Source organism: Melospiza melodia, chromosome 1, assembly GCF_035770615.1.
Source record: "Melospiza melodia melodia isolate bMelMel2 chromosome 1, bMelMel2.pri, whole genome shotgun sequence".
NCBI classification, from domain to species: Eukaryota; Metazoa; Chordata; class Aves; order Passeriformes; family Passerellidae; genus Melospiza; species Melospiza melodia.
The window spans coordinates 149,006,457-149,031,926 of NC_086194.1; the positions used below are offsets into that span (position 1 = coordinate 149,006,457).

General features: G+C 34.6%; 1 protein-coding gene across 28 annotated transcripts in view; it reads right to left on the reverse strand.

The window, feature by feature from the left end:
* RIMS2 (regulating synaptic membrane exocytosis 2) overlaps positions 1–25,470 on the reverse strand; it is a 444,419-nt gene that overhangs the window by 373,431 nt on the left and 45,518 nt on the right. For 15 of the 28 annotated variants that reach the window (XM_063171197.1, XM_063171233.1, XM_063171150.1 and 12 more), the window contains exons 2-3: positions 9,675–9,707; positions 9,183–9,269 (exon numbers count right to left, since the gene is read on the reverse strand). The exons of the other annotated variants lie outside the window; for them this stretch is intronic. In XM_063171197.1, the coding sequence (XP_063027267.1) occupies positions 9,183–9,269; positions 9,675–9,707 (120 nt within the window). The remainder of the gene's footprint in view (positions 1–9,182; positions 9,270–9,674; positions 9,708–25,470) is intronic. 28 annotated transcript variants of the gene reach the window in all.

Below are 25,470 nucleotides of genomic sequence, written 5' to 3' on the forward strand. Positions count from 1 at the left end.
TTTGGATGAATTATCTTCCCAATTCATCCAATAATTAAAAAACTTCTAGTTATTTCCAGAAATTTTTCAATCACTCAGTAGTATGCACAGCAGAAGAAATGAAGGTATCTTCTGTTCATATTTTCTTACTAACAGTTTATATGGGAAAAAAAAACCCACACCAAACCAAAACTGGGATTACTCTGGATAAAGATACTGCTCTCCAAAAATTGTACAAGTTAACACCTTTACATTATTCATACCCTTACTCATGTGTGATCCCTCAATAACCTCAATACCCTGGGAGGTTATTCCTCTTTGGTAAAAGCCATGCGGAGATTTTCCAGGTAAAATGTCAAAAGGATGAAACAGAAAGAAGGAGATAAGGAGAAATATATTGAGGAGAGGAACCAAAGGAATCATCCCTGGAGAAAGTAGCTCTTAACCTATAATACCAGGTGAGCCTAATTACAAGTACTGAACACTAAAAAGCTCCAGTCAGCAATTTTCGTAAAAAACCAGGAGCTGTATTGCCAAAGCAAGCCCAAGTCAGTCACAATTATTCTTCCTAAGTGATGAAAACAGACACTCATAACTCTGCTGTCTTGTGTGAGTGCATCCTGAACATACTCTTTACATCTACAGTACTACGAGGGTGGCTGCATGACTCACAGAAGCATGGCTTCAGGGAAGAGAGAGATCAGTTCCATTAAAGTCTAACTAGTTCCAACATCCTTTGATTTCATGATTCTGACTGCTAAGCTTATTTTCTCTTGGAAAATGATACCAAAAAGAAGAACACTAACCTATAAGCAACTATTTTGACATATTTTCAAACTAGATAATACAGAAAACACTATAATGTGTTGTTCTATTCTCCAAATCCAATAATATTAAATTAAATTTAAAATGTTTAGAATACAGAAAATCCTGACAAAATAACAAATATCCATGGTGAGGAAAACTTCACCAGAATGGAGTAGCACAGAGAACCAAAATAAAATACAAGGGAAACTTGCCAAAGAGAGCTAAGACAATCTTTAAACTAGGAAAACAGTAGTCTTGAGTTTGAAGAAGACAGTCTATGAAAACAATTTTTGTACTATTAAAAGTAATTGTCTCAACTAACTGGCACCCAGAAATCATGTACACTAAGCATAGCCTGGCTGGTTCTCTGTTAGGTTTCAAACTAGGATTCTGTCTGTGCACAAAGGCCAGAGAATTGCTGAACTCTCAGGCTTCCCTTCAGCTTCAAGCACTCTAACTGCTGCTCTACAGCAGAAAGCTTTTGTCCTGGGCATATATTTCTAGTGGGATTATTAATTCAAAATGAAAAATTACCAGAGGGCAAATACTGACATAAAACATGCCATGCAAAGTGATTCAGATAATATAAAGCCCATGGAAGTTCAGATTTTGGTATTTGCTATGTTCACAATGAGAATCATAGACCTGACCACAATTCATCAGCATACTATCACATATGTATTTTTTATTTTCCCTGAAGACAATTGTTCCCTGCTTGAAGAGAAAGGCAAACATATTCAAAAAGCTGATGAAATTTTCTACCAAACTAACAAAACATTAAAAATAGAAGATCTTCTCTTTTTCTTTCCTTTTGCTTAGTCTCTGCCAAGTCATCTCCATGAATGTGACTACGAGGTTATTTTATCAAAATAGAAACTCCATAAGAAATCTAAGAATGTCACTTATTGCAATATTTCCTTTGTTAAAAGAAAACACAGTTATTAAAAAGATACTTCCACAAACCTGAATTTCCCTCAAATTGACATAAATAAAAATTTATGTACCGTGAATGGTTAAAAATTTATAGATAATCCATTAAAAAAACCTCTGTACATCATAGCAGCTGTTTGTGAACTGAATAGTCACTTCTCATGAAAGAAAAAAAAAAAGATTTCCTTTAGCAAGTCAAAACCATCTTATGCCACCTCTTGGAATAATCTTACTTGGGACTAGTAATATTCCATGTAAAATAGGGTTCACATCACTTCCACTCACAGAATACAATATTTCCAGCCATTTTAAGGAGAATGACATTAAATTATCATGAATAATGTAGAGCCAGTAGAGTACAGCAGCTGGGGTCTGATTTTCTCTAGAAATTTTGACCTTCCTAATATCAAGACTTGATAAATCATATAAATTGATGCATGATTTTTAGCATCAATTCTTCACAGAATGAAATGCATGATTCTTCTTTGGAAAATAAAAATTAAAGCATTCATTAGGGTTACAGTTAATGCCAAAATGAGTGTATATAGAGCCTCTATGTCTTGCAAGAACACCTTTTGCCTCTGTCCTAAATGTTGCATTTGAAACTGAGTTCACTGATTCAGCGGCAGGCTTAACACTGTTTCCTCTTATCATAAGAGTATCACTTCTGTCTTGTTTAAGTTAAGCTTAAGCCAGCATTTTCTAAATCTATTTGCTTATCTCATTCAGACAACCTGTCATCCCTCTAGGGGTGCTGTCTATTTATTTTTGAAAGCAGTTCAAATCAGGATGTTGTCAGCATATTAGTAGTGCCACAGCCTGTGACATTCACAAACCCTGAGAAATTGCAAAAATAAGAGTGAAAATATTTCCCACAAAGCTTTCAGGAGCAGTTCTATGTTAATATATTGTCTAGAAATCATCACTTTACACCTTTATGCATATACATATGGAAACATTCCCTTCTTCAATCATATTATATGTTTTACTACTTCTGTTATATAACACAAAACATCTAGAGATTTTAGTACACAAAATAGGTCAGATATAGCTCCAATTCAGCCCTACCTTATAAATACGTTGATATTTTCCCTTTTTATTCTTTTATCCAGTTTATTATTTGAGTAAGGTATATAAACACAGATTATGTCATTTTGGGGGACTTCTTTCACCTTTTCCTTGCCCCTAATGCCAACTGCTGGCCAGGTAAGTACTTCTGATTTTATTCTTTCTATATGCAAGTCTGTTTTTATAACCCCAGATCCTCAAGGAGCTCTTCATTATATCATACTACCTTGTTTTTGGTTTAAGTTTAGCTCTTTCACAAACAGACAATAGGTTTCTTACATTTTCCCTGATCTTTTTAAAATTCTTTATTAATTAAGTTTATTTATAAACTTCATTAATTTTTTAATGCAGCATCTATTCCTTTTTAATTAACCATATTCTGTGGTTCTACTGAATTACAAAACCATGTATGTTTCAGGATTTACACAGATCAGTTGGGTTACAATAAGAAATATATTTCTTATGATTACTATATTTACCTGTACCAAGCATTTATTATTTATATAATGTTTTATACATGTTTGTCAGCATGTCTGCTGATGAAACTTAGTTCTACTATATTCATAGAGTTGTTAAGATTGGAAAAGACCTCAAATATTGAGTCCAACCTCTGACTGAACACCACCATGCCAAGCACCACATCCAGTCATTCCTTGACCACTTCCAGGGATGGTGAGTCCATCTCTTCCCTAGGCAGCTTCTTCCAATGCTTCACCAAAAGGGTATCCTAACCTCATAAACACTGTGAACAATCCAAACAACATAGACAAGTTTTTCTTGTATTAAATATTTTGAGAAAAAGGTCCAGGGCAACCATACAGTCAGGAAACAACCATGTCATGTTGCAAATGGTAAATTTAATAGTGTCAGCAAGATATGTAACAAGCCATCAAAATGACCAAAGCAACAGAAGTTCTTTTGGTACCTCATATTTACTACATTAAGGAGACAAAACCAGTTTCATAGTTAAGAGGTATTTTGTGGATTTCTATTTTCATTTACAGTAGCTACAATCTGCCTGTATTTTTTTAATATACTGCAAATTATAATTTTAACTCACTTATTCTGTTTTCTTTCTATCTTACTGCCCAAGAAAACACAGCAGAATGTTAGACTTCTCATGACTCCAATGTCACAAGTATTGGCTGCAGAGACCTATTTTTCTCTTTCCTGAAATTATTTTTTCAAGTAGAGTGTTTTAACAGGTTCTATAAAAAAGCAGCCTGAACAGGAACTGCACTGACTGCAAATAAACCCACTGAGTATATATATAGTGTAAATTGCATTAAATAATGGTTGATGTGGGCTTGCTACCACATGCCCATTAGATAATTTGAAGACATTCAAAACTACCTTGTGGTTGGCAGACATTTTTTATGCAGTAAATTTAGAATTCAAAATTAATGATCCATTGATTTCTGTTAAGTATGTGAGAAAAGTTAATCTAGTTTAACTAGAATTCATTAGAAATTCTCACAATTGAAAATTTTACTGTTTTGCTGATGGAGTCTACCACGACAGAAAAATTAATTTAATTTACAGAAAAATATGCACAAAAAGGTTTTACTAGGTGTCATCTTACAGTAATTTTCAATCTTCACTTCCTTAAGTGATAACATGACTTCCAGAAAAAACATATCTATTTATTTACAAGCCAGTTTTAGTAAAAAAAATCCCTGTTGTGCTAAACAATGTACACTTTTCAATCTCTCCCAGAATTAGTCTAGTAAAAGTACAAAAAGACAATAATGTATTTATTTTGAAATTATTTAGCTACAAAAAGCATTATGTTTAATAACTTTTGATGCTGACTGTATTTTGTCTACTGTTCATTACTAATGTGCTCATAACTACCAAAAACTGAAGAGAGGCTCAACTTCTGCTGTCAGATTCAATGATGGACCTCTTACAGTTCTTAGCAATTAACCAAACTTTCAGCCTGAAAATAAAGAAAAATGTTTATGGGAAAAGGGATAAAACCCACCATCTTTTCAATATTTGGCTATCTTTAAGCAGCAAACATTAGAAACTTTCCTAAATCACTTCTTAAAAACACAGAGCTCTCATATCTTGAATGCTGTGACACTGATCACTGTTAACTAAAAATACCTAATTGGGCTTTTAAAAGGAGATAAGACAACAATGACCATAAGCAGTTCCTATCTTATCAGCAGTTTTTCCTTATAGAAGGAAAAACTCTGACTCTGCAGCTTAAAGGGATAACTATGAAATATAATAAACTGTGTGGAGCATAATAGAAATGTGGAAAGGTTGTCCATTTCATAGATAAATTACATAACACTAGCACTTCCCATTGAAAATATCAGAAAGTAGTTTTAAAACAAAAAGGTGACAATTTCTCCATACAGATAATTAAGTTGAAGAATTCAGTTTCACCAAGTTCTGAAACCAAGAATACAAGTAGGTGTAAAACAGGACTGCAAATCACTGTGGCAAACAGATTCCTTATTGCCAGGGAATAAACCCAGCAGTGTGCATTCAGCCACTGCCTCAGGAAGCCACTAAAATACCTGTATCAGAACCATTCTATGCACACCCTTCTCCTTATGTGTGTTCTCAGGTATTCATTGCTGAATACTGCCAATATTCAATATTACAATAGTGGAATCTTCAGTGCCTTCAAGCACTGGAATTCCTTTATTGTGATTGCAGATTAACACCATTACATAACAGTCCAAGATTCACTCTGAAGATATAAATCCAAGTCAAACAAGACCACCACATCCTAATGAGAAACAACCCAAATACACCTTTTACAACATATATACCCTATAAATCTGAAGAAATAAAAATTGGTAGACTGATTGTTAAGCATCAAAACAGTTGCTTCAGAAGGCAAATAAGAATTTCTACTCTTTAAGGATTAAAATAGGGAAATATCTCCAACACTGCTGATAAAACTCATGATGAAGTACACACGTGCTGGAGATAGAAGTACTCTTCATCAAGCCAAGCTATGCAAGACCACTCTCAGTATCAGAATGATCACAAAAATTGGGAGAGGTGCCAAACATCTGTGGAAAGGAAAATGTCACTTCCATCCTGAAGAAGCATAAGGATCTACAGAGCCACAGACTGGTCAGACTCATCTCGATTCCTGGGAAGGTGATGGTACAACTAATCCTGGGAACTATTTCTAGGAACATGAACTACAAAGCAGTGATCAGGAGTCAGTAGGCATCAACCAAGGGAAGTCATACTCGACCAATGTAATGACCCTCCACAATGAAATTACTGCAATGAGGGGAGAGCAGAGAATATTGTCCGTCTTGTCTCAAATAAAGCTTGTCCCATTGGCTCCCATAACATCCTCATAGAGAAGCTGATGAAGTACAGACTGGATAAGCAGACTTGAAGTAGAACTGGGCCCTGGCTGAATGGCTGGGCCCAGAGCAGGGAGATCAGTGGCACAAAGTCTAGTTGGAGGCCAGTTCCTAGAGAGGTCATTATTGAGTCCAGTTCTGTTCAATAATTTACTTACCCAGAGATTTTCTAGAGTCTTCATCCCTAGATATAATCAAAATCCAGCTACATGTAGTTTTAAACAGTGTCCCTAGGTGACAGCATGAAAAGAAAGGTTGGGCAAGATGACCTCCAGAGGTCTCTTCCAACCTCAACCATTTTGTGGTACAGAACTCATGTCCAGGAGCATCAGACTAATCCTACCTTTGCCCATAGGCATACATGGTCAATGGGCCTACAAAAATACCTTTTCCAGAGCAAAAGTGAAATCTATAACATGATACCTTGTTTTCAGACACTACTTACTCCTATTCTGCTATTACTCACCACATTTTGTCCTTCTCAGATTCACTGTAAATAAGCTTTTTCATCAGCAAAGGTGGACAATCAGTATACCTCAAAATTAGACTCAGATTCTAACAGCAATTTCAAGTGGAAAATACCCTAATATGTATGAATAGTAGTAAAAGTTTCTACAGACATTTATTCTCCTCCTCAGCGTCCCACAGCGCTCCCCAGTACACTTTTTTGCAAGCCATTAATGTCAGAAAAATAAATAAAATTTAAAAGCTGCACCATTAGTATTCCTGTTCAATTTTCTCCCTGAATGTTTACAATAATCACAAAACCAAATCCTGATAATTAACACATTAATTAAATTATCACAAACACTGCTGGAAGACACTTTTAAAAGTCATTTAGTCCATTCTCTTGTTCCAGCACATGACCAGCTACACTTGTGTCTCTTCTAACAGGTATTTGCCAAACCTGCTCCTTAGGATTTTCACAGCTTCCAAACAAGGCTTAAACAAAGTTTGCAAGCATTTTAAGTTTTCTTTCCACTAAAAAATTCTCCCTACCAAGTTCAGTCCTCCCCAATGCAATTTAAGTTTACTCCTTTCAGCTTCACCATGAGATGAACATGGAAAAGCGATAATTTCCTTTCACTTGTCCATCTCCTTCATTCCCTGGGATTTTCTTTTAGGAGGCTAAATTAAATCATGTGTTTGATTATTTCCTAACACATAGCATGGTTTTTAGACACCTAATTATTCATTCCTATTACTCTCTACTGAATTACAACTACTCCACATAATTTTTGAAGGCTATGCTATTCCAGATGAGACCATAGGAAAGCCTAGCAGTGGAAAAACTTCACAGTGCTTCCTGGCCAGTGTCTGTACATTCCTGTATGACATTAATCTCTTTCAGGATACTGGCTATAGCTCAACTTACATACTATTAGGGCTCCCTGATTCTCTGCCAAAGATTATTTCCCTACACAATTTTTCTTTGTCCTATGTCATCCACATAAACTACCCCTACAGAACATCCCTTTGCAATTTTCCTTTTGAATAGCATCATAACCATTGTTGGGGGTTTTCAGGATAATTTTTAATATAATCATGCCATGAGTTGTTAACACAAGAATGGGAGAAGTATACCTAAAAATTCAGTGAGTATACCAATTAATTAATTTCTCAGTAATATAATAAAAACACTGAACAAAACTGGTTTCCAAAGAGGTCATCATTCAAAAAGATCCTTCCATTCTAACAGTAATAGTTTTTTAATATTTTTTGTTAACTATAACTCATCTGTTTACACTGCCCATATAGTATTTTAAGTTTCTTGAAAGCCATATGCTTCATATTCACAACACTAGTGAGCAGAACAAACTTTTACTGTTAAGAAAACAGGGAATACAAAGTATTGTATAAAAAATGTAATATTGCTAGTTTCTAATAGTAACCAAAAAAACAACTATTAATATGTACACAATTTTATAAGCAGTTAAGTGAGAATATCAGAAAGAGAGCTCAGAATAATACATTGCTTTACAGAACATCAATTTTATGTCCTATTTTTCCATTTTAATTCATGAAATGTTTTCACCATGTATACTCAAAAAACATCACAGCTTTCATGACCCACAAGTATGAAGATCAATTTAAATACATATATTAAAAAATAAACAAAAATTGATTCTGCTTGGAAAGTAATTAGCAAGTTATACGCATGCTTTAAACCAGTTATGCATGAGTTCAAAAGTAAACATTTCTTTTATCACATGAACTCCCAATGTATAAACCTCTAGAAGAAAGAAGAGAGCAACTTAACTGTTTAAGGCTCAAATAACATCCAAAACTCATTTTAGCAATTTGAAAATTTACAATAATATTTTTAGTTTCTCTTTATGAAAGCAATATTTTCCTCTCCATGCTTTGTTCTACTCTAAGACTCAATGCCCTAGGCTTTGCCAGGTTCAGTTAAAACTTAAGATTTTCAGATAGCAAAAAAAATCATAGAAAAGGTTCACAGATGAAACACTGGCTCCATCAAAGTCAAAATTTCTTCTGCTTTGATTGACCCAAGATTTCACCTTACATCTGTTGAAATTCTGAAACATTATAGATATTCTAAAAGCATAAAAAAAATGACATGATATGTTCCTGGTACTTAGAAAGCTCTTCTGACATATTATGTAGATTCATATAGCATTCTATGCATGACCACACATATGCATAGACATGCTATAATTAATGCTACATGTCTTAGCATTCCAGCTTCTCATGCACAGAAAACATATCACTTGACCAGAAGTTTCATTATAAGGAACATTTGCCAAGAGACAGGAGAAAAAAAAAAAAAAAAAAAACAAACAAAAAAATAACCACAGTAGCAGTAACTCCTTAAATTGTACTCTAATGCAATCACTTAAGTTACTGATAAGGAGAGTAAGACCTGATTTTCAGTTTTCCCTTTGCAAATGAAGGGTTGGAAAGCAAATGTTGCTCAGCTTGTAGAATGCCCTCACCTGCATGTTCTAAAGGGGCAATTATTTTAAACATACCCTCCATCATGTTCTAATGCTATACAGATGTTACTTAATCTACAGAGAGCAGCTTACTTACGTCTGGGGCTCCTTTTCATTTTGCTGTTTTTGCTGTGGTTGAAGAACGTTATTTACCAGCTCAGTGATCCCACTAAAGGGAAACCACCTGTTTAAACAAGCAAATAATGTGACTGAATAACCAACAAAACCACGCTAGTTGAAATGTTTTCTTATCCAACATTAGTAGAAATAGACAGGCGGAAAAGCCAGAGCCAATGGGAATGTGAGCTGCAGAACTACAGAACTAAGTCAGCCACTAAGGGTGTAAGGGAAGTAAAGTTCTACAAGCCACCAGTTCACAAGCAGGCAGCAAGAACCTACATCCAGCTAACATGTGGATGGAGTAAGAAGCTACAGGCAGCTCTCTTACAAGCCAGTCAGGAAGCAGATGACAAACTACCTGCAGCCTATCAGGTATCAGTGAAAGCTAATACCATCAAAGGTGCAGAGAGCAGAACATGGCAAAGGTAGAAAAGTCAAGCCTAGTGCATCTTGAAGAGACTTTACTTACTGTGTCGGCTGTGGTTTTTGCTCTTCTTTCACCCTAAAAAGATAAGTTTGCACAGCTGAGTGCAACATGTTGAAAACAACTACCCTGAAGTACTAACATCTGTATCAAATGGGAAGGGAAAAGTTCCTATTTTGAATTAAAAGGATTTGCTTTAGTATTTGTTGCATGTTTATATTAAGTTGTACTATGGGTTTGTTTTTATTTCCATTTATTTTTAAAAATGGGGAGTGCCAAGAATAGAAAACTTTAATATGCAGCTAAAATTAAATCAGTCATGTTACCTGACTTCCAATCTTTTCGCACATAATACCATATTAAAACATTCCCAGCAACACATTCAGCAACAAATACAAAGGAAGGTGCTTTGATTACGTGAACTACAATCTATTTCTCTTTTATTTCCAACCAAACTGCCTGTCATAGTTCAAGGCAAATTTATAACATCTAATATGCTGTTTAAAATACAATAGATTAAAGGAAAATCTGCATTATATTTATTAAACTACAGTGATGTCAGAACCTGAAGACAACATAACTAAAAACTAAGGAAGGAAAGCAAGGAATTTTACTCATCAGTGAACTTTACTAGGACTTGCTTAAAGAAATAACTGGATAATACATACACTAGGTCGGTTTTGTACTGATTAGTAGTTGTCCACTGTCTTAAGCAAAATATTCCAACTAAAATACATGCTTTAACTTAAACGAGCACACTGATGTTCTATACCAAACCTGTGCTGGTTTCAGCTGGAGTAGAGTTAATTTTCTTCCTAGTGTCTGTATGGGGCTGTAGTTTGACTTTGTGTTGAACACAGGGTTGATAATATAGGGATGGTTTTGCCATTGCTGAGCAGGGCTTACACAGAGCCAAGGCCTTTCCTGATTCTCCTACTGCCACTCTGGGGAGGAAGTTGGGGGTGCATGGGAGGTTGGGAGGAGACAGAGCCAGGACAGGTGACCCAAACTGAGCAAAATTATATTCCAGACCATGTGGCATCATGCTCAGTAAGTAAAGTTGGGAGAAGGAGGAAGAGGGGATGTGTGGAGTGATGGAGTTCCCCTTCCCAGGTAACTGTTAGACCTGATGGGGCCCTGCTCTCCTGGAGATGGCTGAACACCTCCCTGCCCACGGGAAACACTGAATTAATTCCTTGTTTAGCTTTGCTTGTGTGACTAGCTTCTACTTTCCCTATTAAGCTGTCTTTATTTCAACCCACAAGTTTCCTATCTTTTACCCTTCTAATTCTCTCCCTGATCCTACTGCTGAGGGTGTGAGTGAGCAGCTGCCTGGGCCTTGTTTACTGACTGGAGTTAAACCATGACAAAATCCAAGGAGAGGGACATTTACCCACAGGAATATTTACATCCTCTAATTGCAGGTATTCATCTCAAATATCAAGTTGGGATCTACTTCCCCTATATGTTCAAAAACCCAAAAAGGTTCCTATATAGATATTTTGAATGTCTCTCTATAGAGAATACTCTCACCTAACTAAAGAGGAAGAACAGGCTCATAATGTTAAGCGGATGCTTGGTGTTGCACAGAAAAATAAAGCTCACCAAAATACCTCCATATCTTGTCCATCACATGATATCACAGGAAATAACTTCGTAAACAGGATTCAGTGACTAAATAAGATTTAAATAAGTGGATAATGAGAAACACTAATATCTTTCCAAAACTGAGTACCAAAAGGGAAAACTGAATATGCAAAACACAGTAAAATGTCTTCTAACATGGTTTTGCCTCTTCAGCACTTTAGAAATGTATATTAAAAGTAACATTCCAGTACAAAAACCAAAATAAATAAACAAATAAACAAGGCCCACAAAATCAAGCAGGTATATTAAACAAAAAAGAAAAAATAAAAACAAAAATGTCACATGCCATTGCAATTCCACTCTACCATGCATCTTAATCATATTATTATCTATAATCAAGATAATCCAGACTTGTTTTTCAATGTAGAAAACTCAAAGCAGGAGAAATGGGAGGGATAGGAAATCAAAGCATGCCCATACTTTTCTCACTAGGTAGCTCAGGACATTTAATTTAGATCCCCAACATTATGAGCCTTGAGGCTCTGCAGTCAGCTGTGAGGAGAAAACTCCTAGATAATGATTCAAAATACCTCAGTTGCCTACACAGAACTAGACACTGAAATGTGACCTGCCTGACAACTGGACATTGAAAACTGAATATATCACTGATCTAGGCATTCCTTTCCATACATGATTTCCAAGCCTTTGTACTCAACTCTTTTATTGCTTCATTGTGAATTGTTCTATAGAACTAAACAAAGGAAGTCCAAGCCCTTCACATAATCAGATTACAACCAACATCCTCTTTTTGGATAGTGACCATGGTCAATCATTTTTCACATGTGGAACTGAGATCAAATTAGTGTAAGATCCTAAGTGTGCAGTTTGAAATGTTTGGTACACTTTTTCAACAAGATCTAGCATATTTACGTTATAGTATATATATATATATATATATATATATATATATGATGGCTTCAATTGCAGCTGGAAATCTTTGGTAGTTTTGAAAGTCTTACAATCAATTTTTAGTTTTCCACCATCAAATAAAACACATTTTCCATTATCAGACATGTTGAAAACCTACATTTAAAATTAATTTTTCAGCGTTTTATAGAAACACTGTGCTCTAAGTCAGGATATGATATGACCCTAGAATTCAAAATGTCTTCCTTACAAATTAATCTTTTTGCCTCCTAGAATTTTGTCTCCTTCACTATCCACTTTCCAACACTGCAGTTATGTGAGGACAAGAGCTTCCATTATTATATAACAGTGACGCATTCCTCGAGCACTCTCCATACATCCTTCAGTCCCTGGATTAGGAAATTATCTTCCTTGACTTTATAACAAGCATTGAAGACAAACTACAATTTGAAAAGAATTTATTAAGAAATCTATTGAATTAATAGATTCTACCACATGATTTTAAATTAACATTAACCTTGTGGATCAACAGGCCTGAAGCCTTCAGGTGTGCAGCCAGGTATTTATCTTTCAAGGTCAGAGAATGGATACAGATTCTGGATCTAAATAAAAAAACCACTGACTAATTTCTGCTTCTTTTTTTTCAGAAGACTTCATTTAGATGAAATTACAAGTTGTAGCAACTGATAGAAATAATTATATATTAGATGAAATGCACTAAATGTATTTTTAGCATTGCTGGGGTTTAAATATCTTTTTCTAGACAGAAAAGGACAAAAGAGACTCCAGATAACTTGAACCCTGCCTACATGTACACATACAGTTGTATTTCCTTTGGTTACAAGCGCTGGTTTGTGTTTCACTGGATTGTGTACTCCCATATTTGTGCATAAATATTTAAGCCTTTCAAAAAATCGGCAACAAACAACTGCTTAAAAGAAATGCCTTGCCAGGTCAGCAAACCCCCAGACTTCCATTTTCTCAACAGACCAACTGAAATACCCCAAGCAGTATAATTCTGCGTTCTGTAGTTTCATAAAACTACATCCTGCTCCTTCCAGGCTACCTGTCTTCATTTAACCTTCCTATGTCTTTCCAGCTCTATCCACTCAAAACTCTACCAAGAACAGTGCCAGTTCTCATTATTCTCTAGAAACAAATTCTGCTCTAAAAACACCAAGGGGCTGCAGATAATGTGTCTGATCGACAGTAACTGAGACAATGTATTCCAACAGTGCAGAATACTAAGTATTTTACCACCTACTCTAAAACATAAGAGGAGTTTGAACATTTTGTCACTACTTATTTTTTGAAAGACCACAACTCCATTCACTACTCCACTTGAAAACAAGCCAGGACTTTTCTACTTGCCAACAAAGAATTTTTATACCTAGCACTTTGTTATGGGGAACCTCTGCCCTTTGAAACACGCACAGCACCATTACTCTTGTGTTCCTCTGCAAGCCTACACAGTCCAAGTGCCAGACCCCTTTGATCTTTTCCAGTAGCTGGAATCATTAAGCTAAATCTCAAGTTACTGTGAACAGTTTTTGATGTTAGATCCTCTCTGTGTACTAAAAATTTCCTCAAAGATTAAGGTTATTCCCACTGGCACAGGAAATGAATATGAGAACAGAACAGAAAGAAGAGGGAAGAGAACAAGAAAAATGGAAGCAGGAAACTAAGTAATGAAAACATCAATATAAAAATTATTATCCCTTTAAACTCCTAATACTTTTCTATTTTTCAATCTACTGCCACCAGTAAAAGCTTCTCTCTAAAATCTACTATGACAAAACCACAAAATATTTTTTCTACAAGGTGCTTTGGAGACAGGTAAACTAAAAAGCACTCTGTTACCAGAGCTCATCTCTATTTTCACATACTTCACATGAATTGCCACAAAAACATAGGGGAAAAACTCAAGTGCCTCAATCTATGAAAATAACACTTAAAACAGACTCTACACCTCCTAGATATTTCTATTAGTTCTTCTCAAGTGATGTTTGGGGAATCTGTATTTTCGAATCAGTCATCCTTGGCAGGGATAAACATAATATTTACCTCTAACCCAGTAATACTCACAAGATTCACAACTTGCCATCCATGGACCTACAAGCACAAGGAGATCAAATGTTCAGGAGTAAACTGGGTGTACCTAACATGTCCTAGAAACACTTAGTTGAGTGTATAGCATATAACACTCTATATCACTGTCATTTAAAAATACACACGTCAGTAATTTCAATCTTTTGCTCAATAATAGCCTATGTTTTCCATATTTCCTAACCAACTCCATGGATTAGGATGTACCAGGATAGAAGTTTTTTCTAGCCCTTTTGTTGAAATTGAGAAGATTGGAAAAGCAAGTCAATTTTTTGCTTGGAACTCATCCATGAAAAAAACCCTAAATATATTATGATTACTGTTAATGCTGTAATGTTGTATCAATTTAATGAAGCTGTTGATGCTTCTACAGTAGTTATTTTTATTAAATATATGGTCTAGGAAATCCAGAGAGTTGGACACTTGTATGAAATGTTTAAGTTCAGAGAACGTAGATCCTAATGACAAAGCAGGATATATGTGCAGTAGTCTCAATGAGCAATGCATGTTGCACTAAACTTAAGAATCAACATGAGATTAAATATTAATGCACCAAACTATCTGGTTTTCCTAAAGCAAATCATACAGGAAGGATGAGGGACAGTCTCAGATCTATATAAAGAATTGTCACATTTTGCTTCCTCTGCAGATATCATACTGACATTGACCTCCAGCTTTATTCACAATAAAGAAATAGAAATAGTTGAGAGAAGACAGCAGCAAATAATTTCATTTCAAACCCAGATTTATATTATACGCAACAAAAATGCACAAAGCTGCTATTTTTCAAATAAAAACAGCAGCGTGAATGCTAACTAGTTCATAACTAACTGTATTATAAGGTGAATTAAACTGAACACTATTCTCAGGATTAGTATTTTCATTTATTTGCATTCTGGACCACACTAACCCAGAGGAGAGCACAGAGACACAGTTTTCTCAAGAGTCAAGGCACCTTTGAAGTGTTCTCTCTCTCTTCAATAACTGTCCACAATTTTAAGCAGAATTTGAACTAGTCCAGAATCACTTCATAATTAGCAAATGTCTTTTCAATGCAGAACTAGTGAAAAGATTTTAAGGAAGGGACGAAACTAGCTTTACCTGGAATTTATATATTCCCATTGTCATAGCATATGACATAATCTGTAAAAGTATTTACCATTGGCAATATTTCTTAATTTAGAACAACTTCCTCCCCTGGAACTTATACCCTTGAAAATGGCACTGAAAATAATATAGATTTAAAGAAACAATGATAAAATTCTAACCTCCCTTCTCTCTTGCTTCCCTGTGCCTTCCATTATTTCTGTCAAAAAAATTGCATTCCATGCATAACTATATCCAAACCACCAAATGAAGATACCTATTCCCTCATTTTAATTTTGCTGAATGGGAGAGATCATCAGCTCCAGCAACATTTAGAGGTTTCCACACCCTGTCTTAGAATGCAAGGTCCATTAATCCATTTTCCTAGATTGCCTGCTGTGGACTCTTTCCTTTTTTTATTTTTCCTAAATCTTCATAACAGTATTTCAATTATATGCCCTGCACCAAATGAACAAAAAAAAAGGGTTACTTGCAGTGACTGCACTCACACATTGGAAGTCAAGGCACGACACAAGCACAGTATATAACTGTGCCTGCATCCACCCTTGACAGAACAGGGGAGGTAACACAGACATATATTCAAATACAACCAGCTATTTTCTTGAGAAGGCATCTCTACAGATTAATTATGTTAAATTACATAAGCATGTTTAACTCCCAGAAAGGAGGTCAAACATAAATCCATGCCAATTACATAACTTTAAAATACTATATATTACTGAATTGATTCTTTGCATTGATTATGATCATATTTAAGAACATACACATAATAACATGCAGTTTAACTATTTTGATCAAACAAAGTCTTTAATTTATATTACTGTTCCAAGTGTTTTATTAATTTAGAGAGTATCAACAGTTGAATTGAGGAGGATCGCATTTTGGACAACAAAGTAATGTCTCAAGGAATATTTTCCTGAATATATACACAGGTGATTTTACTGTAATTTTCTTCTGTTTGTAACAAACATACCAGTAGTTTCCAAAAAAGCACTTCCACAATCAGTAGATGAGTGGTTATTGGATATTTGATATAAATGAACAAGCAGGTGGAGAAGTTGGGTACTTGGGCTAGAAACAATATTTTTCCTGGTACACAGAAAAAATATAAAACCTAACTAAATCCAAGCTTAAAAGGTCAAACATTGCTTGAAGTCCAAACAAAATTTACTTTGAAGATATATGACAAACAACAAGAAGGCACCATACATCCTTTACAGATAAGCACAAACATATACATGCTCCTGTATAACAGTCTAAGCTGAATGAGGTCCCTGAATGAGCCTCAGATGAACATCATCCATAAACATAACAAGTTCTGTGTTATGAGATAGGCTTCTGAGATAAAGCCTACTCTGACATTTAGATGTTAATTAGAAATGGGATGGTTTAATCTAAGGTTCCAGACAAGGTGCAAAGTGATATTTTGACACGAATATTTTTATAAAATATCTACTAAAATGTGGTTTACTGTGGCCAAAACCAGTGCTCAACAGCCCTGTACTTTTAACTCTAAAACTGAAGAACTGACAGCATGTTTTGATTATTTCAGAATCAGCAAAACAAATCAGATTCTGCTTATCTTAGGATAAGAACTCCTCAGGGCAGAACTGTTTCGTACCATTCATTTCTGGGATGGGAAAAGGAGACACTGTGTTCTACAAAAGAAAACTCCCTTGCTTCTCACACATCCTAACTCAGCCAGACTTCTTCCCTGCTCTTTGTTATGGTGCTCAGAGTGAAATGATAAAAATCAATGTCAAACTCACCAATCAGCACATGAGAAAGTTATTATAGCAATATGAAATAAAAACTGTACTATTAAATAAGTACTACAATGAACAGTAGCCATTATATTATATACAGTTATACATACACTGTATGTATAGTACATACACATACTATATATAGCTATACATACATTATATACAGTCCCAATAATTCATTCACCAATCAATGCTCTTTTGAAGGTTATACAAAATTGCAAGGAGGAGGCTTATACCAGGGAGGTGATATTAAAAGGTCTATGGGTTTGTCCAAACCTACCACAGTTTAAAGTAAACTACTGCAGCTTTTCCCTATATTTAGCAAGGAAAAAAATATTTTAGTTATCACATATTAAGTGGGAATTTCTAAGACAGATTTTGAAAGCCCTCAGCATTATAATTTGTTGCCCAGTTGCAGCAGGCCAGCTGCTTCCCACATAGGCATCGTGTCTGCTGAGGGAACAACGCATGTAAAACATGTTTCCAAACATTTTGGAAAAACAAAATTTTAAAGTAAGAAATAGCAGAAAGTCATAGATCACACAAAATTTTCAAAGAGGGGCACCAACCAGAAAACAATATAAACAACCATAACAAAGGAATTCTATTGGGTGAAATTGTATCTTTCAATCCTAAAACTTCAGGTTTTTTTCAGATAGTCACATTACTAATATTTTTGAACTAGTAGTCCCACAGATTTGCTTTTTTATCTGGGTAAAGCAACCAATATCTGTCAGCTGTTCATCTCTACCATCATAAATAATAGCTGCAAGATTGGATCAGCTAACTTGCAACACAAAGCCAAAAATCAGCCTGTTTTAGAAATGCAGTAAGAACAAAACAAAGATCAAATTCATGCATAAGAAGGATGTCAAGATCAGCAGACAAAAAAACACACACAAATTTAAGGAATCCTTGAACCATAGTAGATACTTCTTTAAAAGTAGTTTACCTGTTCAGTTTTTATCAGCTCATTTAAAGAGCAGATAATGTTGCATCATTCTTCACTATAATGAATTTCCAAATCCATTTCAAGGATGTGAGATACAAGTAAATACCTCCTTGAATGCAATCAGTTTGTTCTGTCAGCAGACCCCTTTTCAGACAAGAAAAACAAAGGGCAATGTTCCTACAAATAACTTTCCATTTCTGTCAAAAGTTCAAATTTGAGACAACAGTCACTGTCCTGCTGTATATTTGGTCACACTAATGTCTCCCTCACACAATCTGAAAAGCTCTGACTTCTCTCTGATCTCCATTCTCATATTTTAAACGGGCAGAAACACCTCACATGGGAGCCTGACGCTTGTTCACAGCCTCTAGGTAAGCAGCAACTGCCTTCACTCAGGATGTTTGAGCTGATTGAGCTTTAGGCACGTGCATATTTCAATTCATTGGAGGAAAACTGTTTTATTTGGATTTAATTTTTTTCTCCAATTTAGTAAACGTTACTCTCCTAAGTCCCGCAGATATGGGGATATTTCAGGCAGATGACTAACAGAGAATGAAAGAAATCACTCTGAGACAGCAGGCATCAAATCTGAAAAACATGTTGGACTTTCCTCTAATTTTCCAAGAAGGCATAGAGACAAAGTTGTCCAATTAACACCTAGCATTTGTTATTAGATGCAATTTTCTGTAATTATAAGGACCTCACAGCAAACCTTGGGTGAGATTTGCATTGAAAAAATGTTGAAGTTACAGATATCTTTATAACCTAAAATCTAGCAAAGATTAATTTTTGACAGCTAGCATTCATTTGACTGCATCTATTTTCAAAAAGTCAGGTTTCTCCAAGGAAGTGCTGGAATAGCACTTGGCTCTGCCACAAATTTTGTGTAAAGAGGAAAAAATATTATGTGTATTTTTTTACACATTTTGTGGAAAGAGAAAAAAAAATGCTTTACATTCTTGCCCACAGGATGTGTGAAATGCACCGCAATAGCTGCATTACAGTGAGCCATATTTTACTTCTGGAAATAAGAATGACTGTAACAATGTAAATTTTATAGTCTTTTTCATGACCAAAATGCAAACATTTCTCACTGCTATAGTAATAACACATCCATAAATATATCCAAATGTAGCATATACATGTACAAGACTATTCAAACTTCAGTAAATTATTATCTCCAAACACAGTTTTACCAGAGTGAACTTCAGTAATGGATAATCAAATACCAAATAAAGTTTTGTCCAACAGTTTTTCTTAGAAAACACTCAAAAAAGGCTTAAATATTTTAAATTAGAATTTTAATCATAAGGATTTCTAAGGGAGATGTATTTCAGTGTCTGGATCACAACTTCCCTTACTTAATGCAATTTTTGTTCTTCCTGTATTGGAAAGATGAGACTATTTTTTACTTATGCTTCAAAATGTTTTGCAATTAACCAAAATTCTCAAGGAATTCATAAAATGAAATAGAATCCTAATTTTAAAATTAATACAAAAGCTACAACATTGAAATTAAACACATTAGGACCTTTCTAGAACATGAGTTGAATTCTAATGTAATAAAGTGTCCATTAATATAGAAATTTCTCCTAAGGGCTTTGAGTTACTTTTGGATTGGATTTTTACTTTTTCAACAGTAGATGGCATTCCAAGCATCTCCTGCAGAAAGTGCTTTTATAGATTCTTGTTCTGTCACCAGCTGCTAGTGAAATATGCAACCCTGGGCTCAGATGCTAGCAGGTGAATTAAAAACAATTAATTTTAATTCTGTAATTAATTTTAAATGCTCTGGTAATTACTTTGGACTTGATATGTTATTTTGCCTGTTAAATAGCTATTTTATAATATTATCTCTGAGATATCCACCAGCTGAAAATCTTATACACTAGAGCTTAAAAACTACACAGCACACAATAAGCTAGCATTTCTCAGACTGTGACATTTAATTGTGTGAAATAGATTCCAAATCCTTCCAGAGTTCAGGCAATCCTAGAGAAGGGTTATTGCACAGGATGAAACAGGAATAGAAATAAAACAAAATCATGAATTTGCTCCTGCTCTCTTCCAAGCCAGCTTTAACAAAGAGCCCCTTTGTGGAGCAGGCTTGTGTCCTGCAGCCCCTCTGCACACGAAGCTCTGGATCACTGTTGCAGAACAAACAGGGTGTTGGCAGGACAAGGGCTTCAGCTGTAAGGCTGGATTACTAAAGGGCTTGAAAAATTCAAGTTCCCTACCAAAAAAGAGACACAATATAACTTTTACTACAAAAAAAAAAAAATTACATTTCAAGATTTAAACAAGAAGTGAAAAACCAGGAAAAGAAAAATGAGTGAGAAATACAACAGTAATGCATACAAATTCAATGACAATACTTTCAAATAGTCCATTTATCAAGAAATCATCCATTTTTTCTGATTTGGTGGTGTTGTTCACATAAATCTTGAGAGTTAAAAGGACTTTTATCAAATATATTTTATTTAATATTTTTTGAGGTAATCATACCTATGTTATTACCTTGTTCTATTATATATTCTATACAATAATACAGAAGCTATTATACATTATTATGCTGATGGTGGCATTATGATGATAATATCATTATAGTATGATGCTATTATAGTATTAAGACCTCTTCTGTGAGACTAAAACATAAAATACTGGAGTTTTTCCTGAGAATATATTTAGTTGAATAAAAATATAAATGGGAATACTTGCAGATAGCATTGAATTCTCTATTCACATATTCTATATAACTTATATTTCATATCTGGAGGCCACAGGAAATTACTGTGATATGATCTTACCTGTGATGTAATGTCTCTGATCACATGAGATACTAGAAGTAAAAACAATGCCCAGTTTACATGCTACTGAGAGAAATCATGAGTGGTTTTCTTTAAAACCAGATGTTGTCTGGTGATTCATTTGATGACTAGAAAATTTAGAATCATAAATAGAATATTATTATAAACTGACTGCATGACTAGTTATAGCAACACAGTTACAATAGTGGAAATGTTCTTTTCCATTGGTTTTATATGCCTGAAACAATGTTCCACTAAGAAAGACAATATTCCCGAATTGTTTACTATTTCTGTCTACATTTCTCTTTTTATCAGTATTCTGCTGGGGTTTGCTTGCTATTTGCACCTTTTTTTTGAAATGAACCAAAGTTCAATGATACTTGGAAGACCATTTTCCTAAATTTTTTTCTGATGCTTTGTTTTTTATGCCCTTGTCTTCTATTTTTTGCATGAGTAAGGCTCCCCTAGTTTGAAGAGCTTATTTTGATCATTTTTGTGCACATTTTTCTTTCCCATATTGTACAGACATATTTACAGTGAGCAAGCAAAGTGATTCTAGAGCTGCATCATGGATGCCAACTAAATTGGGTCTTGTGTTTGTTTTAGTGAGCAAACTTTGGGCTCCAGAGACGAACGTAATCCAAACCCATGAGCACAAACAGTTTTGAAACTACTGACAATTTCGCATACATTCCGCTCTCTCTGCACTTAAAACATCCAACTCTTAAGGTTTTAAAAGACAGATGGTATTCCCTGAATATGGGTTTTAAAAAAAGGAACTACTTTAGCAAATGCCTTCTAAACAGAAAACAACTAATCAATAAAGGAAATAACACATACAAAAAATACTCATACAGAACACATTGGCAAAATTTATCTTTAACAATTTTGATTTTTTTACCAGAATTAAAATTCTTTCAAATCATTTCTATGTCACAAATAACACTGTAAGCAGAAGCTTAAAAGCATTTAAATGACCTGCTATTAAAATTAATTAAAATATTTTCTTTCAATCTAAGCTGTAAGGGCTTCTGATCAAAATATCTTGTCTTGGCTGAAAATGCCAAGTTTTAGTTTTAAAAGCTAAAACTATATTAACAATTAAACTATATTAATAGTTTTCATTAATTTGCATTAGGTCCTGCCACATATGATCCTCTGTAGCGGCCAGTGGCTGAATCAGAGACATTTCCAGGTTGAAGGAGTTGTGGATTTACTCAGCCTATGAAAATCTTGGGGTTTTGGGTCCACTGGGTTTGACATTCCAGAGTACAATGCAAGTTGATGTATCAAGCTGTTCTAAATTTCAATGCTGCAGTGACATTATAAATTTATTTTTGCTTTGTGTGCTAATTTCCTTCAGTGTCTTTTTACAGTTTATTCAGAAAATTTCTTTAATAAACAATGAAAAAAAAGCCTTAAACTGCACTTCTACCTGCATCATAGAATTAAGAATGGAGTGAGAATCTGATCTGTGTAACTTCTCATTTCTCAGTGAAAACAAAATATCTATTCTCTAAACAGGCTCCAGGAGAGAACTCTGGATTCAAAAAAGGCAAGATCACAAACAAATAAAAATGGTACTACTATTTAGTAAATTCCATGTTTATTTAAACTTCTTTAACTGACTTTCATAGGGCAACTACTCAGAAATTACTGTAACTATTCCTCTGAGCAAACTATCCAACCTCTGAGGTTATACATAAATTACAGTTTAAATCAATATAAGTTGTTGGGACATTTCCTTCTTATTCTGATTCAAAAAGTAAATCCCAGTGGTTCCTGAAAGTAGTACATTCATTTCTATAAATTTCAAAATTCTCCCCCAGAATAAAGAAAAAGATTGATTGTGTGATTACCTTTAACATAGATTCTGAAATCAAATACAGTATCCCTGAATTTGTTACAAACTTACCATTTTCTATCAGACTTTTTTCTATATTTTTACTAAGATTAACTTTCCTAGTCAGGCTGCAAAAAAAACTTCAAACAATCTTCAAGACACAAACTCAAGTGCTGGTAACCTCTAAACCTTTTCACCAAAACTAATGGAAATTTTAATTGTACAATTAAACTTCATACACTACTTAAGAGCACAGTATTCTCTCAAAGTTCAGCATTTTGATGTTGAGTCAATGTCTAAATTTCCTGAAAGGATGCAATGTCATTTTTATGACATTACAAAGTAGAATCTGAAGTTTTCCCCCTTTGTTTTCTATTTCCTGAGAATAAATTTACTAACAAATTAAGAACCCAGAACGCTGTCCCTGACACACATCTCACCTGAAATGCTCATTACTCCTTTATAAGGGTGATCAGTCTGGGATTCCAGAAACTTGGGGCTGGCTACAACAGGTGAAAGGCATTTGTAGCAGGGGGGAGGCAGGGATAGAAAAAATAAACTTCAGATCTCAAATTCCTCCTTCAGGAAGACTACACCTGTTCTAGATGCATTAACAGAATGCTACCTGTAGAAATAGTAATTTTGTGAGCATCATTATTTCTAAACATATGTTATTCAAACTCTTATCTGAACAGAAGTTCTAAATGTTTAATAAGGGAATCCTGCATAGCAGCTCTGAATGATCTTTTAACTCCTAAATCTTTATTGTAATGCAGACACTCATTGTTCTCATTCCTAGTGAATTGCAAACATTCATTCATGTCTGTTTGCAATTAGAACACATTTAAAATTAATAGAACTGCCATTTGTGAAGACAGTAAATATAAATGAAAATTAGGAAACAAATGACATCAAAACCAGCTCAGATAATAGTTCCATGATTTAAAATAGAGCACATGCTAAACACCCTTGAAGAACTCACAAGTTAACAAATTCTGCAGAGCTACAATATCAATCTCCAGCTGGGACTATGAAACTAAATTTTGTAGATTCAGTATTTCTTTTATACCTATACTAGTAAGTATAAACAAGAAGTAAATGCAATCTACAGAAAACAAGTTTAAAAGCCATTCTCAAGTTCACAAATCGGTAAATTTCTATGTTGCTGTTTTGTAACAAAAATACTCAACCCTTTCTTCTGAGTAAAGATGTGCACACATTTTTGTTTAAAGAAAATGTATTTCTTAGATTAAAAACCTATCCAAAACAAAAGGAGTAAATTTCTCAAAACTGCAGAAATTAATGATGGAAGGATGAGAAATGGGTATTTTCATTAGTCATTGTCTACCCCAATCATAAGTTCAATGCACTAAGTTGTGTGAAAGGCAAATGAGAAAACAGTACATTAAATAGCTGAATATCTAATAAAACTTAGATCTTCTATTTTCTATCTTCTCTGAATCTCCCAAACTGCAAGTTGAGCTCAATACTTCTTGTCCCATAATCGACTCAGGGCATGAAAAACAGCAGCCTTTCATTTCTTTGAAATGTTAAAGTTCCCCTAAGTCTTCTGTCCTAAAGCTTATCTGAAGTGTTTAGCCTTTTCTCATGGCCTGTTTTCTAGAGATCTCACCTGGACTTACTGTCAACTTACCCACGGCTATTTTCAGCTGCAATTTTGAAAACTAAACTCGTTCTAGCTGGGCATTTAGTGATGTTCATTATTGCCTGACAGCATTGTAGGACATTGTAATGTTTACGCAACTTATGATAGCAAGTATCCTTTCCATAACCACATGTGCAATTAAAGCTCATTTTCAGCATAAGAGGCAGTTTGAAGCCTAGATACTGAACTTGGGAATAGATCCAGAGTCAGTAGCTAACTTCAATTTCAATGTGTCATTACATGTAAGCATAGTACTTACTGAATAATGTCCCTGTTGAATATCATTCAGTAATTTTAGACCATATCTCTATTTTCTAAAAATAATTTATAACTTTTCTTACATGCTTGTAAGTGCACTCTATTCCATCATTCTTAACATTAATGGATGTGCTTGACAACGTCAGCAAAGTTTAATTTGGTAAATCTTTGTTGAGACAGCAAAATCATCCATATATAGGAAGTAAAACTTTCTGGTTCATTACTCATGGGTAAATATTACTATTCTGCAGTAGTTTTCTCTGTAGCACCTGCCCTGGATTACTTAGGAATGTGTTTTTCAAGAAGATATGAAAGCCCTCCTGAAGATACTCTATTACCACTTCTCTGTCTACAGAAGCTGATATATGTAGCAGAATCAAATTAGATTTTTCTGGCATGATTTGTTCTTGATAAATCCACATTGACTACTATTCATTTATTTCTTATCTTCTAGATACTTACAAAAACTTAGCTTATTTCTTTCCCCTGGCTTTCTTGGAATTTCAGTAGACTGATTCACTGCTGAACCTTGGCTCTTCTTCCACTCACACCACCCCAGTTTTCTAAAGGGGGATTCTGTTCTTGTTGTTTTCTCATCTTATATAAGCGCATACCCAGAAAAGTGATTCCATCACTTTTTCTGAACTCATAAAATAGCTTACAATAAAATCCACAGGACCACGAAAATCAGTAATTTTATCTTTGTGACTTACAAATAAATTTAAAGTCACAATTTTAGAGACAATCTTAGCATCTCAATTAAAACACTACTTCAGTCTATTTTCCAAAGCCCTGTCTTGTTGTCATTATATTGCAAGAGTT